This window comes from Lagopus leucura, unplaced genomic scaffold (assembly GCF_019238085.1).
Source record: "Lagopus leucura isolate 7727_CA_CO unplaced genomic scaffold, USGS_WTPT01 Super-Scaffold_73, whole genome shotgun sequence".
In the NCBI taxonomy this organism is placed as follows: Eukaryota; Metazoa; Chordata; class Aves; order Galliformes; family Phasianidae; genus Lagopus; species Lagopus leucura.
In genome coordinates, this window is record NW_024962252.1 from 57807209 (window position 1) to 57828939 (window position 21731).

At 37.4% G+C, this 21731-nt stretch overlaps 1 protein-coding gene across 2 annotated transcripts in view; it reads right to left on the bottom strand.

Annotated features, from left to right (window-relative positions):
• UTRN (utrophin) overlaps positions 1–21731 on the bottom strand; it is a 348379-nt gene that overhangs the window by 224202 nt on the left and 102446 nt on the right. For both annotated transcript variants that reach the window (XM_042895118.1, XM_042895112.1), the window contains 17 exons: positions 21498–21707; positions 17690–17803; positions 16743–16898; positions 15117–15287; positions 13235–13414; positions 12556–12690; positions 11901–12050; positions 10373–10534; positions 9884–10012; positions 9255–9428; positions 8538–8693; positions 6406–6576; positions 4948–5127; positions 1875–2003; positions 1564–1734; positions 1256–1405; positions 743–880 (listed from right to left, as the gene is read on the bottom strand). In XM_042895118.1, coding sequence (XP_042751052.1) covers positions 743–880; positions 1256–1405; positions 1564–1734; positions 1875–2003; positions 4948–5127; positions 6406–6576; positions 8538–8693; positions 9255–9428; positions 9884–10012; positions 10373–10534; positions 11901–12050; positions 12556–12690; positions 13235–13414; positions 15117–15287; positions 16743–16898; positions 17690–17803; positions 21498–21707 — 2676 coding nt within the window. The remainder of the gene's footprint in view (positions 1–742; positions 881–1255; positions 1406–1563; positions 1735–1874; positions 2004–4947; positions 5128–6405; positions 6577–8537; positions 8694–9254; positions 9429–9883; positions 10013–10372; positions 10535–11900; positions 12051–12555; positions 12691–13234; positions 13415–15116; positions 15288–16742; positions 16899–17689; positions 17804–21497; positions 21708–21731) is intronic.

Here is a 21731-nt window from a genome sequence, read left to right on the forward strand (position 1 = left end):
CATCTCCAGGAATATGCAACAGTATAAGCCATTTACTTTTTTTTTTTTTTTTTTTAATAAATATTCCATTTATCTGCACAGATTGTATCAAAGTCAGCCTAAGGGTCTTATCCTGCTACACCTTATTTTACACTGTACGTCATTTTACAAACTCAAATATGACTTAAACAGGTGAGTTGAAAAGAATATTAATATAGATCAATTTCTCCTTCACAAAAAATATTTTAAATATGATATGTATGAAAGCACTACTATTATACTAGAGTCAGAAATTAGTGATAATACCCACTGTAGAAACAGAGAAGAAATTTGAGGTCAGACTCACATTCACTACAACTTCTTAAAATGAGAACTCTATGAATATACTTGAATATGTTTGTGCACACACACCAAGGTAGCCACTCTTAACACAGCCCTGTAGTGGAGATAAACCACTGCTGGAGTGTGAGAAGAGGCAACAAGTAAAGCAAATGCTCAGTTTCTGCACCCACTGTGCAAATATGCACACAATCTGTGACACCGTAAAAAGGAAAAATCAAAACCATTTCCTCAAAATTTTGTAATGACAAAATCCACAGTTTGGAATTGCAAACATTCGAAGAATCAGGCTGGATGTACGCACATTTAACTCTTCTACAGACACTCTTACATTTTAAAGAAAGTTATAACCAGATGGTAAGTGAGATACTGAAGGGAGACCAGCATAAATGAGCTGCAACTCTAATAACCACTGTAATCATACCTGTACATTGTTGTACTTTGTCTGCAGAAGCACCAGCTGCATGCGTATCTTCTCTCTCTTACTGTCTTCCATAGGCTGCTGTAACAGCTGTCCTCCTCTCCGTAAAACCTCCTCAATCTGAGCTCTTTCTTGATCCAGCTAGGTACAGACAATTACATAGGAAGAAAATAAAAAAGTGAAAAAACACAAACATTTTGTACTCTATTACCTTCACAGTAAACCAGCCTTATAACAATTGAGAAGAAAAAGAGAAAAAAAGATGCACATCAAAGTTCACTGTCTGAAGCAGATTATATAAAACCAAAATGAAAATACAGACTGTGCAAGAAGCAGCAGTAGCTAGGAAACATATGAGAAAGCCATGCAATGTCTCCAAGAGCCCAGTAATTCCCTTTTATTTTTGATTCCTGTACCAAAAAGATTTTCTCAGAATTCCCCCAGTAGTCAGTGGGAATATAATGTGTGGAAAAAAAAGGATTAAGTCCATTATTTAATTCGTCATTGCTCACAAACCTTTCCATCTTCCTCACTCAGCTCCTGGTGCTTTTCTACGACTTTTAACATATTCTGTATGTCACTCTCAAATTTTTCCAGGTCTGGAAAGGCCACTCTGACTTCACGGGGCTCCGGCATGACAGGGAGTCGTTCCTGTCCAACAAGCATCTGCAATATTTTAAATAAATAAAGGTTTTTTTTCATGGAAAGATCTAAAAGAGAATCAAAAGCAGGCAAGCACCACTTTAGCAAAGATCTGATCTATTTTCTAAAGCTATTTGTCTTTATTATGACACTCGATGAGCATTTCATGGCACTCCCCTCACCTTGGCACTTTTGATGTGCTGAGAAACCTTCTCAAAGTTACGGTTCAGTTCTGCCAGCTTTGGTTCAACAAGCTCACGGCATGACACCCCTCGACCATTCATTAGGATGACAGCCTGATCACGCACGTTATCCACACGCAGACTAACATCGTCCAATTCAGATGTTAAACGCTAAGTGAAAGAAAAAGCGAAGATTTACAGTAGGAAAATGGAAGAGTATTAACAAGCAAATGAGGCAGCAAACGTCATTTCATTTAGAATAAAAATCTGGTTATTTCACAGCTTCCTCCTTAAACTGTAATATTTTCTACCTTCACAGTTTCCTCCTTTTTGCTTGCTGGCTTCTTCTCAATCTCATCCAGCAAGGCTTCAGCCTGATACAGCCAAGTACTTATGTGGGCAACATTTTCATCGAAGATTTCCAGCTGGCTCTGATGATTCTGGTAAAATTTGAAAAGACGCATCAATGAAAATAGAAAAGAAAGAAAAACAGTAGGAAAAAAACTGCCACTCCACATCATTCTGAGTACAAAATACATCATTGGAACAGAAACTGTTGTGGCTACACCTTGGAGAGAAACAGCAAAAACTTGATTGTACCTTTTACCATCACTAAGGTATTTACAAGATTGCAATTTTCATTCCAGACATTAATTAATAATAATAATACTAATATTATAACATCAATGTTATTCTTTCTAATTCATAGAAAGAGAAACAGAAATAGTTTAAATGACTCGACCAAAACCAGACAGTATATTATAATATTGCAGCCAGATCACAGCATCGCTTAAACAAACACAGCACATTTTTTCAATTATTGCTAGCAGATACACAACAGTATACACTGTATGTGGTTAGTTTTCCTTGTTTTATTTTCAAGTGAAAGGGCTTTACAGCAAAACCTATCAGTTATAATATTTGCAAGTTTTCATATTGTACCGATTCCTTTAAGATATTTCTTTCTCTTTGGAAAAAAACATTACATTGTGCTCTCACATTCTCACAGTCAGAAACTGTAATGTTTGTTAACAGAAACAATACATTATTTTGTCTACAGATATGAGAAAATCTCCAAAGTTCTTGCAGGAAGAGGGCCTTACTAGAAAGATCAGTAATATATAATGGAAAGGCTTGTGTCTTTACAGAATATTAATAGTCAAGGAAGAGAAACAAGGAAACAAAGGAAAATAGGATGAAGAATAATATGAAAAGGCAAATTTGTGGACTTGAAGATTAATTTGCAAGATTTTATCATACATGAAACCAGGTCAGATGTGAAAGGGTAAAAAAGACAGGAAGATACAGTAGCATCTTTTTGGGGACATTTACCCAAATATCTGACAGCCATTACAAAAATGCAGCCATGAGATATATTAGAAGAGTTACTTTCCAGAGATATAGAAGCTGTTCTGTTGGCCAACATCCAACATCCTGATAGACAGGCATCAGCACTGTGATAGCACAGTCCTGATTATCTGTGAACATCCATGACAACAGATGAAGCAAAGAGAGGTACTATCCCGCTTAGATATAGGATTTATTACCTAAATCATAGAATCATACAATTGCTCAGGTTGAAAAAGACCTTAAACATCATCAAGTCCAACCACAACCTAACCATACTCCCTAACTAAAATCACTCTGCTCAATCATGTCCCTGAGCACAACATCCAAATGGTTTTTAAACACATCCAGGGATGGTGACTCAACCACCTCCCTGGGAAGCCCATTCCAGTGCTTAACAACCCTTTCTGTAAAGAAGCTTTCCCTGATATCCAACCTAAACTTACCCTGGCACAACTTAAGGCCATTTCTCCTTGTTCACCTGTCACTAGTGAGAAGAGGCCAACCCCACTCTTGCTGTAAGCACCTTTCAGATATTGGAAGAGAGCAATAAGGTTTCCCTCAGCCTCTTTTTCCCCAGACTAAACAGCATCAGTAATTACCCTGCAGTCACAGTGGTTTGAAGGAAACTCCCATGTATGGGAGCTGAGATTTTCCTTTTTTAGACATCACAAACAGAGGAAAAGTAGGAAAGAGAGGACTAAGGCTTTTTGTTTTTGTTTTAAATCAAGAAATTTGTATCTTTCCCTACTGAAAGTACAATTTAATCTAACAAAGCACAAGGGCAATGCTCCTTACCAGAGATGAATAAAATTAGTTCAGAAGCTTTTTAGTTGCAGATCACTCTTACGGCTTTTATGTAAAAGGGTAAACTGTCTTAATTATTCCTAACATAGAAATCATCAGATTATGAATTGTATGACTTGCAACAGGCATTGAACACAAGGCAGAAGGGTTCATGCCATCCCCAGTCTCCAGTTTCAGGCCCTATCAATGTCCTCTGAAGGTGGAGTACCAAACTAGCAACAAAGAAATACTCCATTTGAAAACATTGGTTTTGGGGTTGTTTGTTTTTTTTTGCTAACAACAATTGTCTTTCACATCCATTAAGCAATGGTTGCAGGGTGTTAATAAGGTCTTACATTTATTCAGCCAGATACTGATGGCCTTAATTCAGAGACAGCACATACTTAAAACATGCACTTACTGGCTGTCCAAAGGAGCAACAGACTGACAGAGGATCCCAAATGCTTTGCTTAACACAATTAGAAAGTTATCAAATGTCTGTTCAACAGCCATAATTTAGGTCTTAAGGTAGGTAATGAACTCAGAAAGTTACTAGACAGAGAAAAAGATACGGTAACTGGAAACCAACAGTGATGATAGCAAGTTTTTGCACCTCTCAAGAGCTAAGGGATGTGCAAAGCACAGCAGCTTTGTCTTAGAAGAAAGTGAATGAATTTCTTCCCCTTACTCCTTTGTGAAGGAACGGTAACAACCCCTTACACTGAGAGCAACCAGCACTCAACTACCAAAATCCAGATATGTTGATACATATTTTGCAAGTGTTTTTGATGATCTCTTCCAGTACTTGAAGAGAGCTTATATGCAAGAAAGCAGAGTGAATTTTCACATGATCTGACAGTAATAGGACAAGGTTTTAAACTGAAAGAGGGCAATTTTGGATATTAGGAAAAAGTTCTTTACTCAGAGGGTGGTGAGGCACTGGAACAGGTTTGCCCAGAGATGTCATGGATCTTCAAGACTACGCTGGATGTGGGCCCTGGGCAGACTGGTCTAATAGTATACTTCTATGAAGTATATGGTACCAACGCCTAGCAGTATGCATCAAACACTTGCAAAATAGTTCTCACCTTATTGTAAATCTCAACAATCAGCTCTTCATCTACATAGTAACTAGAAATCTATTCTATGTTCCTTTAAGCACCACAGAAGTTTTGCATCACAGAATGTGAGGCAACTGCTCTCAGGGCACAGAGGTAAAACTGCTCTAAATATTTGTCATATGCAACTTACCAGCAAAGTGTCACACCAGTCCTCAGTCCAGGTTCGAACTCTGCTCCAGCCAGCATTAAGAACACAGAGCTTCTCCTCCAGGGAAGTCTCACTCCCTTCCACTAGAGCCTGGAGCGTGGTGCAGCTTTCTGTAATACTCTTCAGATCAGCTTTTCTCCTTTCCAGCTCTCTCAGAACATTCTGAAACAAGAAGAGTCACTCACACACAGCACACTGCGAACTAGCTCCAATCACAAGAGCAAGGAAGCCAGGCCTAAGAATTAAATGTGTCATCTCTTGAATATCTATGTATGGTTTCCATGAGGAAAGAAACATCTCTTGCCATTCAATATCTCCAATTATTACTGATAACATCTGTCTATTTAGAAAATTATTTGCCAGTATACAGCAAGTGAAATAATGCAATTAATTGCAAATACTGCCTGGAGCTTCTTAAAAATCTTATTCCCTGTGAGCTAAATACTTTTAGCTTACTATCTTTGGGAAAGAAACAAACATTCACATTACTACATGCATTCTAAAATCATCTCCATCTCAACATTGAGACAGAAAGGATTATTTTTCATGCAACATAACGTGTTTATCCTCCCAGTGGTGCAGTGTAACAGCTCATGAATTATTTGTATTGCTTACAAAGGTATAGTAAATTTACTTCAGCAACTATTTAACATTAGTTAAATTAAATTAGCTTGTTTGGAGAGAAATCTTAGGGATATTCCTACAGTAGCAGTGTAGTACTAATGACAGTTAACTCTGAGCCAAAATTGTGAGAAGAAGGTTATGACTAGGTGCTTTTCTAATTTTGTAAGCTTTGGAATGTAATGATTCTACAGAGATCTATTCCAAGAGGAAAAGGTGACAAATCAAAGAGTGGAAAGAACAGAACAAGTGTATTAACTGACATTTTTTTACTAACTCCAACTATTACGTACACTAGTTTCTACAATGTGAGAAAATCATTTTCTCCAGAAAAATTAGAAGACAATCTTCTCCCTCTGAAAAGTTGCAGTTTATGGATGAAAAAGTAAATAACAAGTTACTGGAGCTTTTTGATTTGTAAAGTCACACTTTTTAAGACCAGCTGTTTCGATGAAAAGTTACAAGCTCAACTTCTTGTTAAAAACATAGATGAGTTTTCAATTTGTTCTCTTAATATTTTATACAGGCCAAAAATATATTTCCTGAGAATTACAAACATTAACCTATGAATTATGCAGTGACAGAGTAAGTCACTTAAATAGCTACTAATAACAACTACATAGCAATATCTTAATACTTCACTGGCTATTTGAGTCAACATTCAATTAGCTACTGCACACAGCCAATCAAATCTACAGTAACTTCATCATGTAAAAGACATAGGAGCAAATTTAGGATTTAAATTCAGTCACTTCCATATAATATCACTATAATGTTAAAAACATTAATTCATCCTATGTATTTTTAAAGCATGCTCACTTTAGCCCAGGCAATTTCTGAATCCAGGTCAGAAAGCAAGCTCTCCGAAGTGGACTTCTGCACCAACTCTGCCTCAGTAGTAGCTAGCCACTCTGACAAAGAGGCAGCCTCTTTCCTCATTTTGCGTGCCAGCTGGGATGCTCGTTCAAGATCCTGCTTTCCTTCTGTAACCTATGAAAAAAAAGAAAAACAAAGATTTTAAAAGACAACAAAAATGAAAGTGTTAGTCAACTAAGATACCCACTTAAATTCAAATCTTTTCATTAATAAAAGCTGTCTTCTTGCACAGCAAAGGACCCTGAAAAGAAAAACTGTTTATAAGCATCTGCATCTTACTATACAAAGCAGAATACATAAACCTGAATGATTATAAATTAAGATATACTTAAAAAAAACATGCTTACCGCTTACTCATAGCTAAGAATCACCAAGTCAAAGTTTAAAGTACGTTCATTATGTTTTTTAACTGAAATAGAAGCAAATACAGAATCCAGTATTTTTGGGGCAGACATGACAGCAGAAAGTTGTAAAGAAAATACAGTCTGCCCTTGCAAACAGCTATATAAAATAAATGTGAAATTTGATGTTTGCTGCAGTGCAATTAATTCCATTTCATACTGACTACACAATTCGTCTGATCAAAGTTTAACATTTGAGAACAACCCAACCACGGAAGCAAGAATAAAGTGAGAATTCAAAAATTACTCTCAATTTAGTGTTTGCATGTATTCATACAAAATAATATACTCTTTGAAGATCTAAAAAAAAAGTAAATTCAGAGATACAAACAGGACTGTAACCTCATATCGCAAATATTCCTGACTTACTGTCCCTCTCCAATTTCTTGTCCTCCTACGCAATGAGCTATAAGTGCATAGGCTACATTAGAATCCATGCCTTCTTGAATATTCTTTACTTTATAAAAGATTTATAGGACCCATTTCAAGAAATTACAACAATGCTACGAGAGCACTTATGAGGAGAGGCTGAAGGAGCTGGGAATGTTCAGCCTGGAGAAGAGGAGGCTCAGGGGAGACCTTATTGCTCTCTATAACTTCCTGAAGGGAGGTTGTAGTGAGCTGGGGGTCGGCCTCTTCTCTCGTGTCATTAGTGATAGGACCAGGGGGAATGGTTTCAAGCTACGGCAGGGGAGATTCAGGCTGGACATGAGGAAGTATTACTTTTCAGAAAGGGTGGTCAGGCACTGGAATGGACTGCCCAGGGAGGTGGTGGAATCACCGACCCTGGGGGTGTTCAAGGAAAGACTGGATGTTGTGTTGAGGGACATGGTTTAGTAGGAGCTATTGGGAATAGGTGAACGGTTGGACTGGGTGATCTTTTAGGTCTTTTCCAACCTTGGTGATTCTACGATTCTATGATTCTATGATTCTAGTTTCACTCTGAATAAGCCTGATTCTGCTTGGACTTCTGTCTTAAATTAAGTAGAAAAGAAAAATCCCTATTTCCCCCACCATCACCCACCAAAGCATTTAGTTATTTTTGACTACTCCAAATGTATCCAAATGGAGATAAAAACTTCTAAGAAAATTACTCAAATCAATATCTAAAGAAGTTCTTAGAAAGCACTTTTACATGTATTTTTTATTTCACCCTGAAGGCAACTCTTAAATGGATTACAGTTAGAAATCATCATGACATCTCCTAAAAATAAATAAAGAGAGAGAGAGAGAGAGAGAGAGAGAGAGAGAGAGAGAGAGAGAGAGAGAAAGAATTTACACCAACCCAAACTTCTCACATGACAATTCGAAAGTTAAGTATCTTGCAAGCTGTTTTACAAACAGGTGTAACATCATACAAACACCTTAAGGAGTAGCAGGTGAGCTTTAATGAAATGACTAAAGTTCTATGAACTTTCCTTTCTTGAAGAAAGACCTCCCCTTCAGGAACACTCTATGATCACAGAGAATCTGAGCAACTTCAAAACTGTTACAAGTAATCTTTCATCTCTCAACAGATTCCTTCTGGATGAAGCAAATGGCTTATGCAGTATCAAATGGCTTATGCAGTATCAGCTGCAAAATCAAAACCTTACAACGCCATCTGACATCAAAACAATAAATAAAATAATTTATATGCAGATAAATGTTTATATAAAGATTTAGTTTTCTTACCTGTGCCCCGAGGTCATTGTAAAGAAATTTCAATGCTGTCAGTTGTTCATCCATTCCTTTGGGATTATCCGTCTGTTGCTTTTGTACAATTTGCCTTCCTGTCTTGATGACAGTTTCAACCTCCAGTTTCACTTCACTTAGGGTTTTATAGAGTTTCTAAAGCACAGACAGACATACTAGTGATTGATTTCTAGTTCAAATGTTCAGAGTACTTCATTCGGCGCACTTAAACTCTGAGCTTTGGATTAAGAGCAAATCAAAGCAACACATGGCAATGCAAAAATGTCTACCAAGCAGATTTCAAACTCCTGATTTTCCATACTTTATTCTAGTTTTAGTTTTTAATGAAGCAAATTTTATACCAATACCATCACTGTTTACTCCATAACGTAACCCGCATCAAAAGACTAACACTGTGATCTACGCTTGACCTTTACTAATTTTATTTAAACAGAAAAAATACAAAGAACCAAGCAATCCTGCCTGGAGTCATGCAGTCATGCTTCCCATAGGTCAGGCAAGACAATTTTTACATGTAAACTCATCTGTTTACAGATAATTCAAAAGAATTGCAGTGTTTTAGTTTTCAATAGTTCTGTTGCTATTCTGCAAAAAAATTGTAACAGTATTTTCATCCCTTAGGAGACAGATTAGACTAGAAGAATCACACTGTAATGAAACAACTCCAAACATAACTTAAGAACATTCCATACTTACCATGCACTTGTCCAGATGAGTTTGGATTACATCTGGATCAGTATCCTTCACATCCAAGACATGAAGCTCTGCTTTTACACTTTCCAACACGCGCTTGCAATCCAACATGCGCTGCTCAAAGTTGGCTGGTTTCTGAAAAAGCTGATACTTCGTAGATACTTCACGGAGTTTTCTCTGTTTTAATGAAAATTATTTAAAGTGATATTTAAATTAAATGTTTGCACTTTGACAACGATACTTAAAGCATCTCCTTCTAATCTAATCCATCTCTCCTACTACCACAACTCAGGATACATGTTAACATCATTTGCCAAGCCACATTCCATCACCTATTTCTAATCTCCACACGTGATGCAGAAGAGCTCTAATTCTCTTCCAACACAATTTTAAGATATCCATTCTACCTTATTTTCAGTACTTATCCCATGATAATTATAGGATTTCAGCTTCCCTATTCAATTAATCTAGAGCTAATTGTTTCCTAATGAAAGCATGTAGAAGTATACACTATTAGTTTTTGAGATTTGCTTGACCGCACCAAGCAATTAACAGACTAACAACAGAAATGTGCTATTTAAAACTAGAACCTCTTCCAATTTAAATGCTTAGAGTGACTTTCATATTTTTACCTGCAAAACATCCAGCAGAGTTCCACCTCGGGGAGATCTGCATTCAGGAGAAGCAGGAGGGAAAGAGCGAGGACTTTTCTTGAGCTCCTCTAAGGTGGCCTCATGAGCTGCAATTTCAGCTTGAATTTTCTACCATATAAAAACAGGAAAAAAAAACGTTACAACACATCTTGCAGAGAAGAAAAGAGCTTGCTTACTACTTAATATCCACCAGAATTAAATCCAATCTGTAATGTTAAACGTAAAGATTTGATTATGATTCTATGATTTTAAACATGGCTCTGGTCACAGCTTGCTAAATTGAAAACTATTAAGACTGTTATTCTATAAAATCTTCTTAAAATAAGAAAGCAATCTAGATCACAAAACTTGTCAATTAGAACATCAGTGCAGGAGTGAAATTAAACCTGCATGGATTGCTAAGTCTATGCTGAGTGCTATCACCAGATAAATCAAATTGATGGGTATTAGAAAGCTGTATTAGAATACCTGGGCCTCCTGTGGCATCTGAAAGGCATCTACCCTATCAGTCAGGTAAGATGTCAGCTGTCTATCCAGCTCTGCTAAGTTTTCCTGCAACACCTGCAGCATGTGGTCAGTTTCTCGCATAGTCTGAAGCTGCTGTTCCAAGGCGATCTGTCGGCTCACAGCCTAACAGGAAAGAAAGGTAGGATATGAGAGAGCATTTGTTCTGTAGGAACTATATTAACCTTTCTCAAAACAAAGGTGAGGAAGACCCCAAAACTTCTATGCCAAGAGAACTGTCATCTTAAATAACATTTCTTAAAAACTGCGTGATTGATATCACTAACAAATAATGCTGCTAGATACAAGGCATTGAAAACAAGTCTCTCCTGTCACTTCACGAGGAAAGTAGGCTGTTAAAAAAAAACAGGCATTTCAAAAACTACTTAGTCACCTGGGAATCAGGGACATCATGATATTCTGTAGCTTAGTGTTGTTTGATGTGCAAACCTGAACATTTTCCATCAAAACAACAAACTGTGTCACCCCGTGACATAGTTTGTTGAAAATGGAGGTTCACGTTTCCTTCCTTCCACTGCCCCCTCTTAAGCAGCAAAACTTCTAAGTTCATTTGATCACTAATCCACGGGAGCACAAAATCCCCATTACCAGCACACACACACACACCGAGATAGAAAATCATTAACAACCTCGCACATCAGCACTGCAGATACAAAAGCTGATAGCTTTCACATGGCAGTGAAATGCTACAAGGGCAAAATAGTGATAAATGCTAACTTAAATGACAGCCTGTAACCCCTAGCTTATGCAAATGCATTCATGTTGCTCACTGTAACAAAAATGAACCCAAATTCTCTCTGTGACTATACTTCAACAGTAGCAGGGGAAAAAAAAAAAAACAAGCTCTCCAGTCCTACAGTCTGGTTGGTGCCTGTGCTACCCAGTACTTAACAAATGTATGCAACCTGAAATACAGCTAATCCCCTTCTATCTAGTAAACCTAGAATAGATAAGAGAAGCATGAGAAGAGGAAAGGGGCAAGGCAACAGATGGCGAATTGAAAGAATGCTTTCCTTCTCTTCCCTTATTATACTGTAACTTCTTCCTAGCACTTTCAAAGAGTGAAAATGTTTCTATTCATGTACTTCATTTTTACAGTTAATGAGCAGTACACCAGTATTTATGGAAGTAGGAAGGGAACATTCATCTCAGTTATTGAACTTCACTGAGCTGGCCCTCTTGAGATCATAATTGACCTTTTTTTTTTTTTTATTTTTTTAAATCAAAGTTATCTAGAAAAACATAACGGGGTTGTTGGGGGGGAAATAGGAATGCAAATGTGGAAGACAGAACATGACTAGTAACAGGTGAAAATCTGTATTCTGCTCCTAGGGTATTATTCCAAATTGAAAGCAGCTGACATTATGAAACTTCTTCCTTGTTTCCTGTGCAGAAGTCCTGCATCCATGAATTCAGGTAAGAGGAAGCATTTCAGCCCACCGGGTTGACAAACGGAGCCCCAGATTCTTACCAAATGACTCAATTCCTCATAGCGGGCATTGAAAGCCTCCAATTTTTCACTGATGATATCATCAAGAATCCCTCCATCGATCAATGTCTGCCCAAGTTCCCGAATCTGGGTTCGATTATCAGCTGGATGACGGAGGACTGATTCCAGAGACTAATCAGCAGAAAAAGTATAAAGTCAATGCATCGAATATTTCTGAACTATCAGAGGTAGAAATCTGGCCGCATGCAAAGTTTACAGTACTCTCAAGACAAAAAGTGTAAAGAAGTATGAATAAATTATGGCTTAATCCATGATGGCAAATACAGTGGCTGTTTCGTTTTACAAAACCAAACTTCACAGCACTTCTCACCTATTCATCAATATTTCACGCAGTAGTGCTGGAAGGAATTAATTTACAGAGGATAAGAGAGCATGAAGTTTCACCTCTGCATGGTGCCAAGATTGGCACAATTGTTAGAAACAAGAAAATATATATTTTTTGGAGAGGTGGAGGGTGTTGGTCTTACAACATACATTCCAAATTCAGAGTACTACGTTAACAGAAAGAATCAGAATACTCAACACACCATTCAGTATCCTTCTAAAGAGCAGAATTCTTGTTCTTTCAAATGTATCTATCTGAAAAGTCAGCAGTACAACAGAATGACAACAATACCTCAAGAGCATCATTGACAACATCCAACTTATCAGTCAGATTTTCTGTCATTTGCACTCTTTCTTCTAGAGTGTTTAGCCAAGCTGTTTCTAAATCAAGATACTGAAGCAGCTCAATCCAACAGGACCACACCTCCTAAAAGCAACAGAAAAATTGAAATTAGTCTAGAAGATCATGCATAGGCTTGAAGAAATTATATTTCACAGATATCCCTCCACAGTAGTCAAGTAGAACACATTCAAAAGTTGGGCATTCTATAACAAATTTTAGATAGAAAAACCTGCTACTACAGAAGCATGACAAAAAGTAATATGCAAAACACATACAAAGGTCTCTAAACTCATGCTAAAAATATCAGACATCCAGACACTTCTAACAGTTTAAGAACGTAACAAAAATTCACCCACTCCTCCTGAAATGTAGGACATACACAAACCAAGATCAACTTGTTCTAATTATTAAGAAGTTTCTGTTTTTCTGAAGAAACATGGACAGCTAACTCAATGATAATGTTTCTCATGCATTCCAAAGACCTCATCTCAAGAGAAAAATCCTGGAAAAGCATCACTGCAAAATGCATTGTCAAAGTTTCTGGATTTTGTGGCACAGACATTTTTAGCATCCTTTTCCATTCTTCATGTCACCTACCTGAGATTTATTTGAGATCTGCTAGTCTTACCTCTAAAGTGTGGCATTTCCCCCGGATCCGATTACACAGTAGCTGATAGTTCTCCAACACAACATTCAGCTCAGTTGCCAGCTCCTGACCTCCAGATGGCACTTTAGTGGCCAACATCTTGATGTTGTCCTTGAGAATTTTCACTCGCACCTCCTTCTGTAGCACATCCTCTTTTGCTCTCTGCCCAAAAAGAACACATTATACTATTCAATTGCCACGCATCCAGCTGTTAACCACTCAAAACAACCATCAGCAGTTTAACATCATAAGCGTAGTTGCCAGAATATTCTCAAGTCTGAGCACAACAAAATATGGCTAGAAAGATCATGCTATTGGCTGTTGAATTCTGCCCTAATCAGAACTTAAGAAGCAGGATAGCTGAAAGGTAAGAGACAAACTTTGACTGGACAGCCTGGAAACAACTAGAAGGATTCAGAAATAGAAATTTTCCTTAGCTCTTTCTTTTCAGGTTACAAGAACAGTTTTACAAAGTTGAAGTACCTCTGATATACAAGGCGCTGTAGTTTATGGTAGAATTTAGTACATGACAGCATTATTGTTGGACATATTGTTCTAAATGTAAGGCAATTAAAAAAGAAATTTCAGTTAACAAAAGGGCAAAGGATAGAGATCCGTAACATTCTGCTTTATGACTATCTCAAGCTACCTCACAGCTTTTAAAATTTACTTCCTCCAATTAGTAGGAGCTCCATTCAAATAAAAGCAGAATTAGGCAAACTAAAGAGTTTTTCAAAATGTCGTGTAAAAAATGCTCCTGGGTCAAATACACAGAGTGCTCTTCCCCAGTACTAGAGGCAGTCCCAGCATAACGCTCTTTTTTGATACAAATGTAAGAGCATACACAATCGTTAAAGTTCACAGGCTCACTGACACATCTGCCAGATTAAAAAGCACAGAATATAATCTGGATTTGATGGAAGTTACTGTGCTAAATCTCTCAGATTTCCCAATTTAAAAAAGTGCTGTTTTTTTTTTTCCTGGCATGTTTTCAGCAGGCTGTCAGACTTTGAAATCTCTAGTGGCTTCAAAGGACACAAATATATTAATAACACTTGTTAAAAACTACTTTAGAAAACCCCTTCAAAAATAACAGTTTGGATCTTCAAATAGATTTGTCAAAACACTTGTAAAGAGCAGAAAAAAACCTTTATTTTCTACTCAGAGTAACCACGTAGTGAATAATTCAAAATATTTGTCAAGACACACCTGAACTCCCACTGAATTGTTAAAAAACAGAGAGGATTACTGTTTGCACTGTACATGCAATCCAAGAAAATTACCTATTCAGCTGATAATTTATACTGAGGCAAAAATAAATCCTTCTTTTTTTTTGTCAATAGTTTCAAAATTAGAGGTATCAGCACCACTATTTGCAACAGATGAGGAACACAAGATACCCTCTATTACAAAGCTGTTTAGAACTGTTTTACTAAATGCGGAGCTACTATAGCATGAGATGGGAAATTGAAGTCCAACAGCTGGAAGCAGAATTATGTGGTTTTACAACTGCTAATTTAGACAGACAGAATAGCACATTGTCTTCCTCTAGTTTACTCTCCTCTAATAAGGTAACATATTCTCAGGATTTAATGCATTGCAAGCCTTCCTGGCTTAGAAGGCTCAGTGTGCTACTACTCATTATAAAATCCCTATGCCTCTTAGCCAAATACAACATCTGCTTTTATAGTTTGTGCTTTAAAACAAAAATTTCCATGAAGCAAAGGTGAAAAATAGCACTAATCTTGTCATGACCTGAGTTCCTTTACATACAGATAATAATTCCACAAAAGATCAGCCCTTAGAAACCATTAAGTTTTGTTTCCCTTTAAACAGGTCTCTACAATGACCTGATGTGCCTGACCTTCATTTCCTCCACAGCATTCTCTAACTCTTCAGGGGACTTGTATTCAAAATCCTTCTCCAAATATTCTTCCTCAGCTTGGGTCATCCATTCTTGCATCTCTGCCAAATCCTTCTTCAGATTTACAGCTTTTTCCTGACTTTCAGACAGGCGATTTTTCTGACTAATGATCTAGAATTCAAGGTGAAGAAAGAAACAGAAGTTTTGGTACATAAATGTCCCTGTGCACGTGAAAAACCACAGGTTTCTGTTAAAACATTTTCTACCAAAGTATTTTTAAGCCATAATTAGCAAAATTAAAATTAGCTGTCTCCCCCCTCCATCCATGTCACTTTTAGCAACTCAACAAAACATAGAGATAAGGAAAGGAAAGAGGATATAGATTTCGTCCCTTTGTGTAAACTGGTGGCAATTCAACTGTCAGATGTGGAGAGGGGGGAATGAAAAAGGGTGAAGAAAACACTCTTCTGATCACAGATATCATATAGTTAGGTACAGCCTTATACAGAACACTTCAACACCATCAGGCCTCACACTCTTCTACAACCCAGCCAGTCTGGATAAAAGTTCAATGTCCATCAACAGCAAGGTTTTCTTTGTCAGGCACTGTGATGAATGTAAAACGTTTCTACAGAAAGCTTCCATCCAAAAGAAACATCCACATACTCCAGACTGAAGTGGCAGCCTGTCTATAGCCATTTATTTTCAAAGCCGCCTGGAAGGAGGCTGAAATTACTCAGAGTCAGAATAGTACTTCAAATTTCAGGGGCAAGATTAGGTGGTCAGATTTTTTTTTTTTTTCCTGAGAAAAGAAAAAGCAGTATGAAGCAAAGTAAATATTTCATTTTTATATACAAATAATTGAACTGAAAGGAACACAGTGAACTCTTCAAATACCTAGAAATGTACATATTTAAACAAAACTCCTGTTGCATAGGGAATCCCTAACATATTTGCACTTGTGAAGGATTTACTGTGCCAGGTTGAATTTTAGCCATTTTGATAGCAGAACAAGTAGAGCATATTTGTTGAAGAGTCAAAGATATATTGTCAAGAGTCCAGAGAAGGGCAATGAAGATGATCCACGAGCTCGAACACCTCTCCTGGGAAGGCAGGCTGAACGAATTCAGCTTGTTCTGCCTGGAAGAGCGAAGGCTGTGGGGAGACCTCATTGCGGCCTTCCAATATTTAAAGGGCATTTATAAATGTGAGGGAAATCAGCTTTTTACATGGGTAGATAGTGATAGGACAAGGGGAAATGGTTTTAAACTACAGGAAGGGAGATTTAGATGAGATGTCAGAGGGAAGTTTTCTATGAGAGAATAGTGAGGTGCTAGAACGGGTTGTCCAGGGAGGCTGAGGATGCCCCATTCCTGGAAGTATTTAAGGCCAGGCTGGGTGGGGCCCTAGGCAATCCAATAAAGTACTTGATCTAGCAGCTGGCAACCTTGCCTGTGGCAGGCGAATTCAAACCTGATGATCCTTGGGTTTCTCTTCAAGCCAAGCTATTCATTATATAACTCTAAGAAACTGTTTCACTCCTTCACCTCTTCACCACACTCCCAGTGTCATGGAAATGAACAGATGCAGTAACAAGCAAGCGCTAGCAACATATGAAGAACTCACCTGCTTGCTCAGTTTCTCCCATTGCGTCTGGCAGTCTACTAGCTTAGATTTTGCCCAAGTATTTATGCCTGCAATAGACTGACTTCTTAAAGCTGACTCCAGTTCTTTCATCTCTTTCAGTGAAGGCTCAATCTTCTCCATTTCATTAACAAAAATCTAAACACACATAGAAAACAAAAAATAAATGTATAGAGTACCCATGATTTTGTAATTTTAAATTATTTCAGAGAAACTTTACTTAAGAAAAAAAAGGGAGCAATGTTTTCTGCACCAGACTGTTTAGAACAATCCTGCAGTGGCCTAAAACATCAGAGCTGTGCAACTAAAAATACATCTTGCCATACACAGTGCAAACATTCTTGCACATCAGATGTCAACACCAGAACAAGTCAACTTTCAAGATGATGTATTTCAAGTACCCTGACGTTTCTAGTATACCTCAGATGCATATTCTTCCTCCAGAAACAAACGTTTGAGGTTACACTGTAATCAGTTACTGTCGGTTGACATTCTACCTAACTTTGATCCTCATGTGGCACCAGATAGGAAGGAATCTTATTTGCAAGGCACATCAAACTTCTAAACCATAAAAGTTTAATCATACATATTTGCTTATTATTTTTAATATCCTTGAAAGTTTTATGCAGAAAAAAGTTTTCACCAATAGATTCAAACTGTTTGTCATAAAACTGAGAAAAAAATTAAACTCTTTTACAGAAGTTAATGTAAATTGTGGATAAGTATTTTTAAATATAGTGAAGAACTCTGAAATGTACAAAGCGTTATGGCTATACACACAAGAAAGCACATAAAACTTGGTTCTGAAATAGATAAGACAATTTTGTCAGACTTTACATAATATACCACGGGCAATAACAGTGGCAAAGTAAAAAGAAGAGATGATAAATGTATGATTTCTGAAGATTCCTTAGGAAAACAAAACTCACTGTGCATTGGTCAAGCTGTCTTTGAAGTCCTTCAGTATCTCCTTGAGCAGCCTTTTCTGTCAGTAAGAAGCCTTTCACGCCATCCATCCACTTCAGAACAACTTTTGAATTAGTCTAAATCAAACATAGTAGCAAAGAGTTGATAATGCTGTGAACGTATGGCAGTTGCATTTCAACCACTTTAATCAGTGCTAAAAGAATGTTCCAGAACGTGCAAGCATTCCCCAGATTTTGCATCACACCACTTCTATTATTTTCTTCCTTCAATTTCTCTATTCTTAACTTTATGTGAAAACTAAATTCCTGATAGCGATACTCTTGCACTCATGGGTTAATTGGCATTGTACTCATCCTGGCTATCACACAGAAATGCTGGATAAACTAAGAAGACAAGCACAGCTTCAAAATGTACGTGGCTACCCTTCACATGAAGGACTTACTGGAACAATGGAAATTGTCTTTTCTTCACACTATAAACTATGTGCAGCCATTTTCACCACTCTCTTTTGAAGGATCTGCTGCACTCCAATAATGAAATAGGGCCCCCTATAGGTATCTGTGTGATTAGATGAGGAAAAGTGTAACAGTAAACATACTTGAAAGGTAGAAACTACGCAGGGAAAGCCTCGAAGAGAAACACAGGCATAAAAAGCAAATACCGTACAGGATTAGATTAAGCACTAAAAAATTCCAGCTGCTGAAGCCAGTGGTAGCTACAGTATGTACTCCATAAAGCAAAACACAGAAATAAATTTATAAATACAGAATTGCAGTCACCCGACCTAAAATTTAGCAGTTGCCTTATATTCTGGGTAAAGTGAGACAGAAGGGTTGCCATCACCTTCCCACACAATTGTGAATGTTCACTATCACCCTTACAAACAAAACCACTACAAACTTGGAGAAAAGATTTTTCTTGTCCTGATGCAACTATGTTATATGATTGCCATTTTTAATAATATAGTTGAACTTTTTTTAATCAAAAGTTCTGGGTTTTTTTTTTTTTTTTAGCAGATGGTATCTTACTATTTTGACTCATTTGTCACAACGGAGCATTCTTACTGGAGAAGCCAAGTCAAAATTCATCAGCATTATCTTCTATTTTACACATCACCAAGGAAGAAAACACACACTTGTCTTTCAAGATCCATACATTATAAAGTGCTTAAAAAAAAACAACTCAGAACTAACGAAAACACATAGACTAAGATTACATTTATATCTAGGACAATGATACCATTACAGCTCACAGTCACAATACCTTCCACAAACCTATTCTTTTTTGGAGGAATTTTGTTCAGTTCATGAGCCTGAACATTTTCCAAATCAGACCCCAGGAGGATCTAACAGTGAACCACAGTCTAAAAATATCTATACCTATATATACACACATAATTATAAGAAGTTGCTATTTGACAAGGCATTTTAGCTTACACTTAATTTAGCTTGCTTACAGAAAGATACGCACAGCTAGCTAAAGATAATAAGTAGCTAAAATGAATTAAATGGGATTACTCACAAAGTTAGACACATTTAAATAAGTTGCTGAATCAGAAGTCAAATATACAGAAGTTCAATGAAGTAAACGCTCCTGCACTGCACAGGTAAATAATTATCAAACGCTCAGTGTAGGCCATGAATGTGTCAGAGTTCCCAGGTGTTAGAAGTGAATTAAAACAATGGATCTACTTCTAAAATTTATTCCAATTTACTGTCTACTTTTCCCTTCACATGACTGTTACAGACAATATCACAGCAAAACCAGCACAGCGCAGAAACAGGTCATGTCACCAGTGCACACACTGTCAGCCTGGGGGAGCCTCCATCACAACAGAAACTGCAGAAATGACATCTGAGAAGCAGGTCCTACAGACGGATCTGCCACTGCCTTGTTCATCTGACTAATGAGGGCATTTTAAGCCATGTTCATTTGTCTACTTACATTTTGTTTTCAAAAACATAAATGTGAGGAAATGCTGTTGCAGAACCTCTCAATTTTAGAAGCGAATTATGAAAAAAGTAAATATTAAATACAACCAAACACTTGCGCACAGTTGTAAGTAACCATACGCTCTCCATGACTTGCCACCCACTTATTTCATTTTTCCTCCCTCCCCCATTTATTTTTTCCACTTTTATAGTCAGACACTTCATTTTCTCTTTTAACAAGTACCCAGTCATTATCAATCAAGCTATTTTTGTGTCTCTGGTACCACATCTCCAGTATTGACTCATTCAGTGTCTGCTCCACAAGGAGGAAAACATACACTTTTAAGTAGGTCTAGCTCAGTGCAGCTACAGAAAAATCAAGACAACTGGAAAGGTACAATAATTTGATGAGTATGACTGATAAGAAGCTGTTGCACAAATAAGATTGAGAAATGCTCACATGCAGAATATTTATTCCATCATCCTAAACAGCTAATAAGCGTTAGAAAGAAAGGGAAGAGAACAAGGCATTGACCTAAATGTGTGTCTCAGAGTCAGGAGAAAAATTAAGGAGAAGGAGCTTGCTCATAATTAAACAAGGACCTGGCTAAGCCTGTAAAAGTTCATTTCTTTTAGGAGCCAGTACAAGCCAAACCGCTTTGGCAGATCACAAGGCAGATCCCACTGACCAGCGGCTCCTCCTCAGCCTGAGGCTGCTGCAGATAGCTACAGAAGGATAGATTCTAAAGAAAACAGATTAAAAGCAGAAGTTGTTTTAGAAGTGTGTGTGAAAATACATATATCCTTGAACACGTTTAAAAAAGAGGCTTTTATTTTGATGCTTCATGTAACACAGCCTAACAATAACACAAAAATTCCACAAAAAAGAAAAACTCTCTGAAAAGCTGCAACTCCACCTACCATGCATAGGTTGGTTCATGGTTTTCATTTACAATCTCACTAGGCTAGACTGGACTGATACGCTCTTCTTCCCTGCTTCCCTTCTAGGAGCTTAGTAGTAAAATGAAAGGCATCTTAAGTCCTCAACAAAATTATTAGTGAATAACACTTAATGAGCAGGGGCAAGCTTTTCCCTCCAGCATTCTTTCTGTGTATAGTTTTTCACGAGTGTGGGTTTGCATTCTGCTTTTAATTTTAGTTAGAAGACGTTACTCCTACTATGACGGTTTTCTTTCCAGATTTGTGGTTTAAAAAAGGCTTTGAGATTTTTGCTCTTTCCAGCCATAATCACCAACAGATTGTCCAACTCTGTGCAACATCATCCAAGTCAATTACCTGACCACATTAATGCAGATGCAGATTTCAGTACACATGCATACATCTGCAATTGGGCGCTCATTAAAGCTCCTGCCCTGTTGGAACTGGAAAACTCACTGTACATAAACATTTTCTTCACTTGCTTTTTAACAGGCTGTACTAATTAACTGTTGACAGAAATCAAACTTGAAGGAACAGGTTTCCTGTAGCAGGTATGTAATTTCAGTTTCAAATGTCAACCTAATAAAGCGTCGGGCATCTGACACCAACCACAACAGAGGGCACTCAGCCTGTGGTGGGATCAGGCCTTCAGCAACACAGCTAACATACTCCTCATTCTGGTGGAATCTTTGATTCTGGTACTGGCAGAAGATGAATGCTAATTTTAAGTGCAAAATAGTGCTATTAGAAGATAAAATAATATACTGGACATTTTAAAAGCCACACATAACTCTTCTACAAGTACATTATATGCTTTCAGGCTCTGTCCTGGTCCACAACCATTTCACTTCTCAGTCAGTATCATCCGAATGCAAGAGTATAAGAAAGGAAGGCGTCTATAACAATTGAGTCATGTATCAAAAAAATCCTTTCAATTTACCTCAAATAATCTCAACTTGGATGTAACTTCTTCCAGTAGTTTAACATCTTTGGAAGTCTTTAGCTTTAACTTGTCCCAGTGTCCTTGCACGTGCCTGAACTGTTGCATGTAGACCTTTGTCCTATCAGAAGACTGTTTCTCCAAAGCCTTTGTTTCTTCAGCAAGTTTATCTACCCTGGGCTTCTGGGCTTCCAGTGTCTCACAAACAGTCTACAAGGAGAAGGAGGGAAAAAA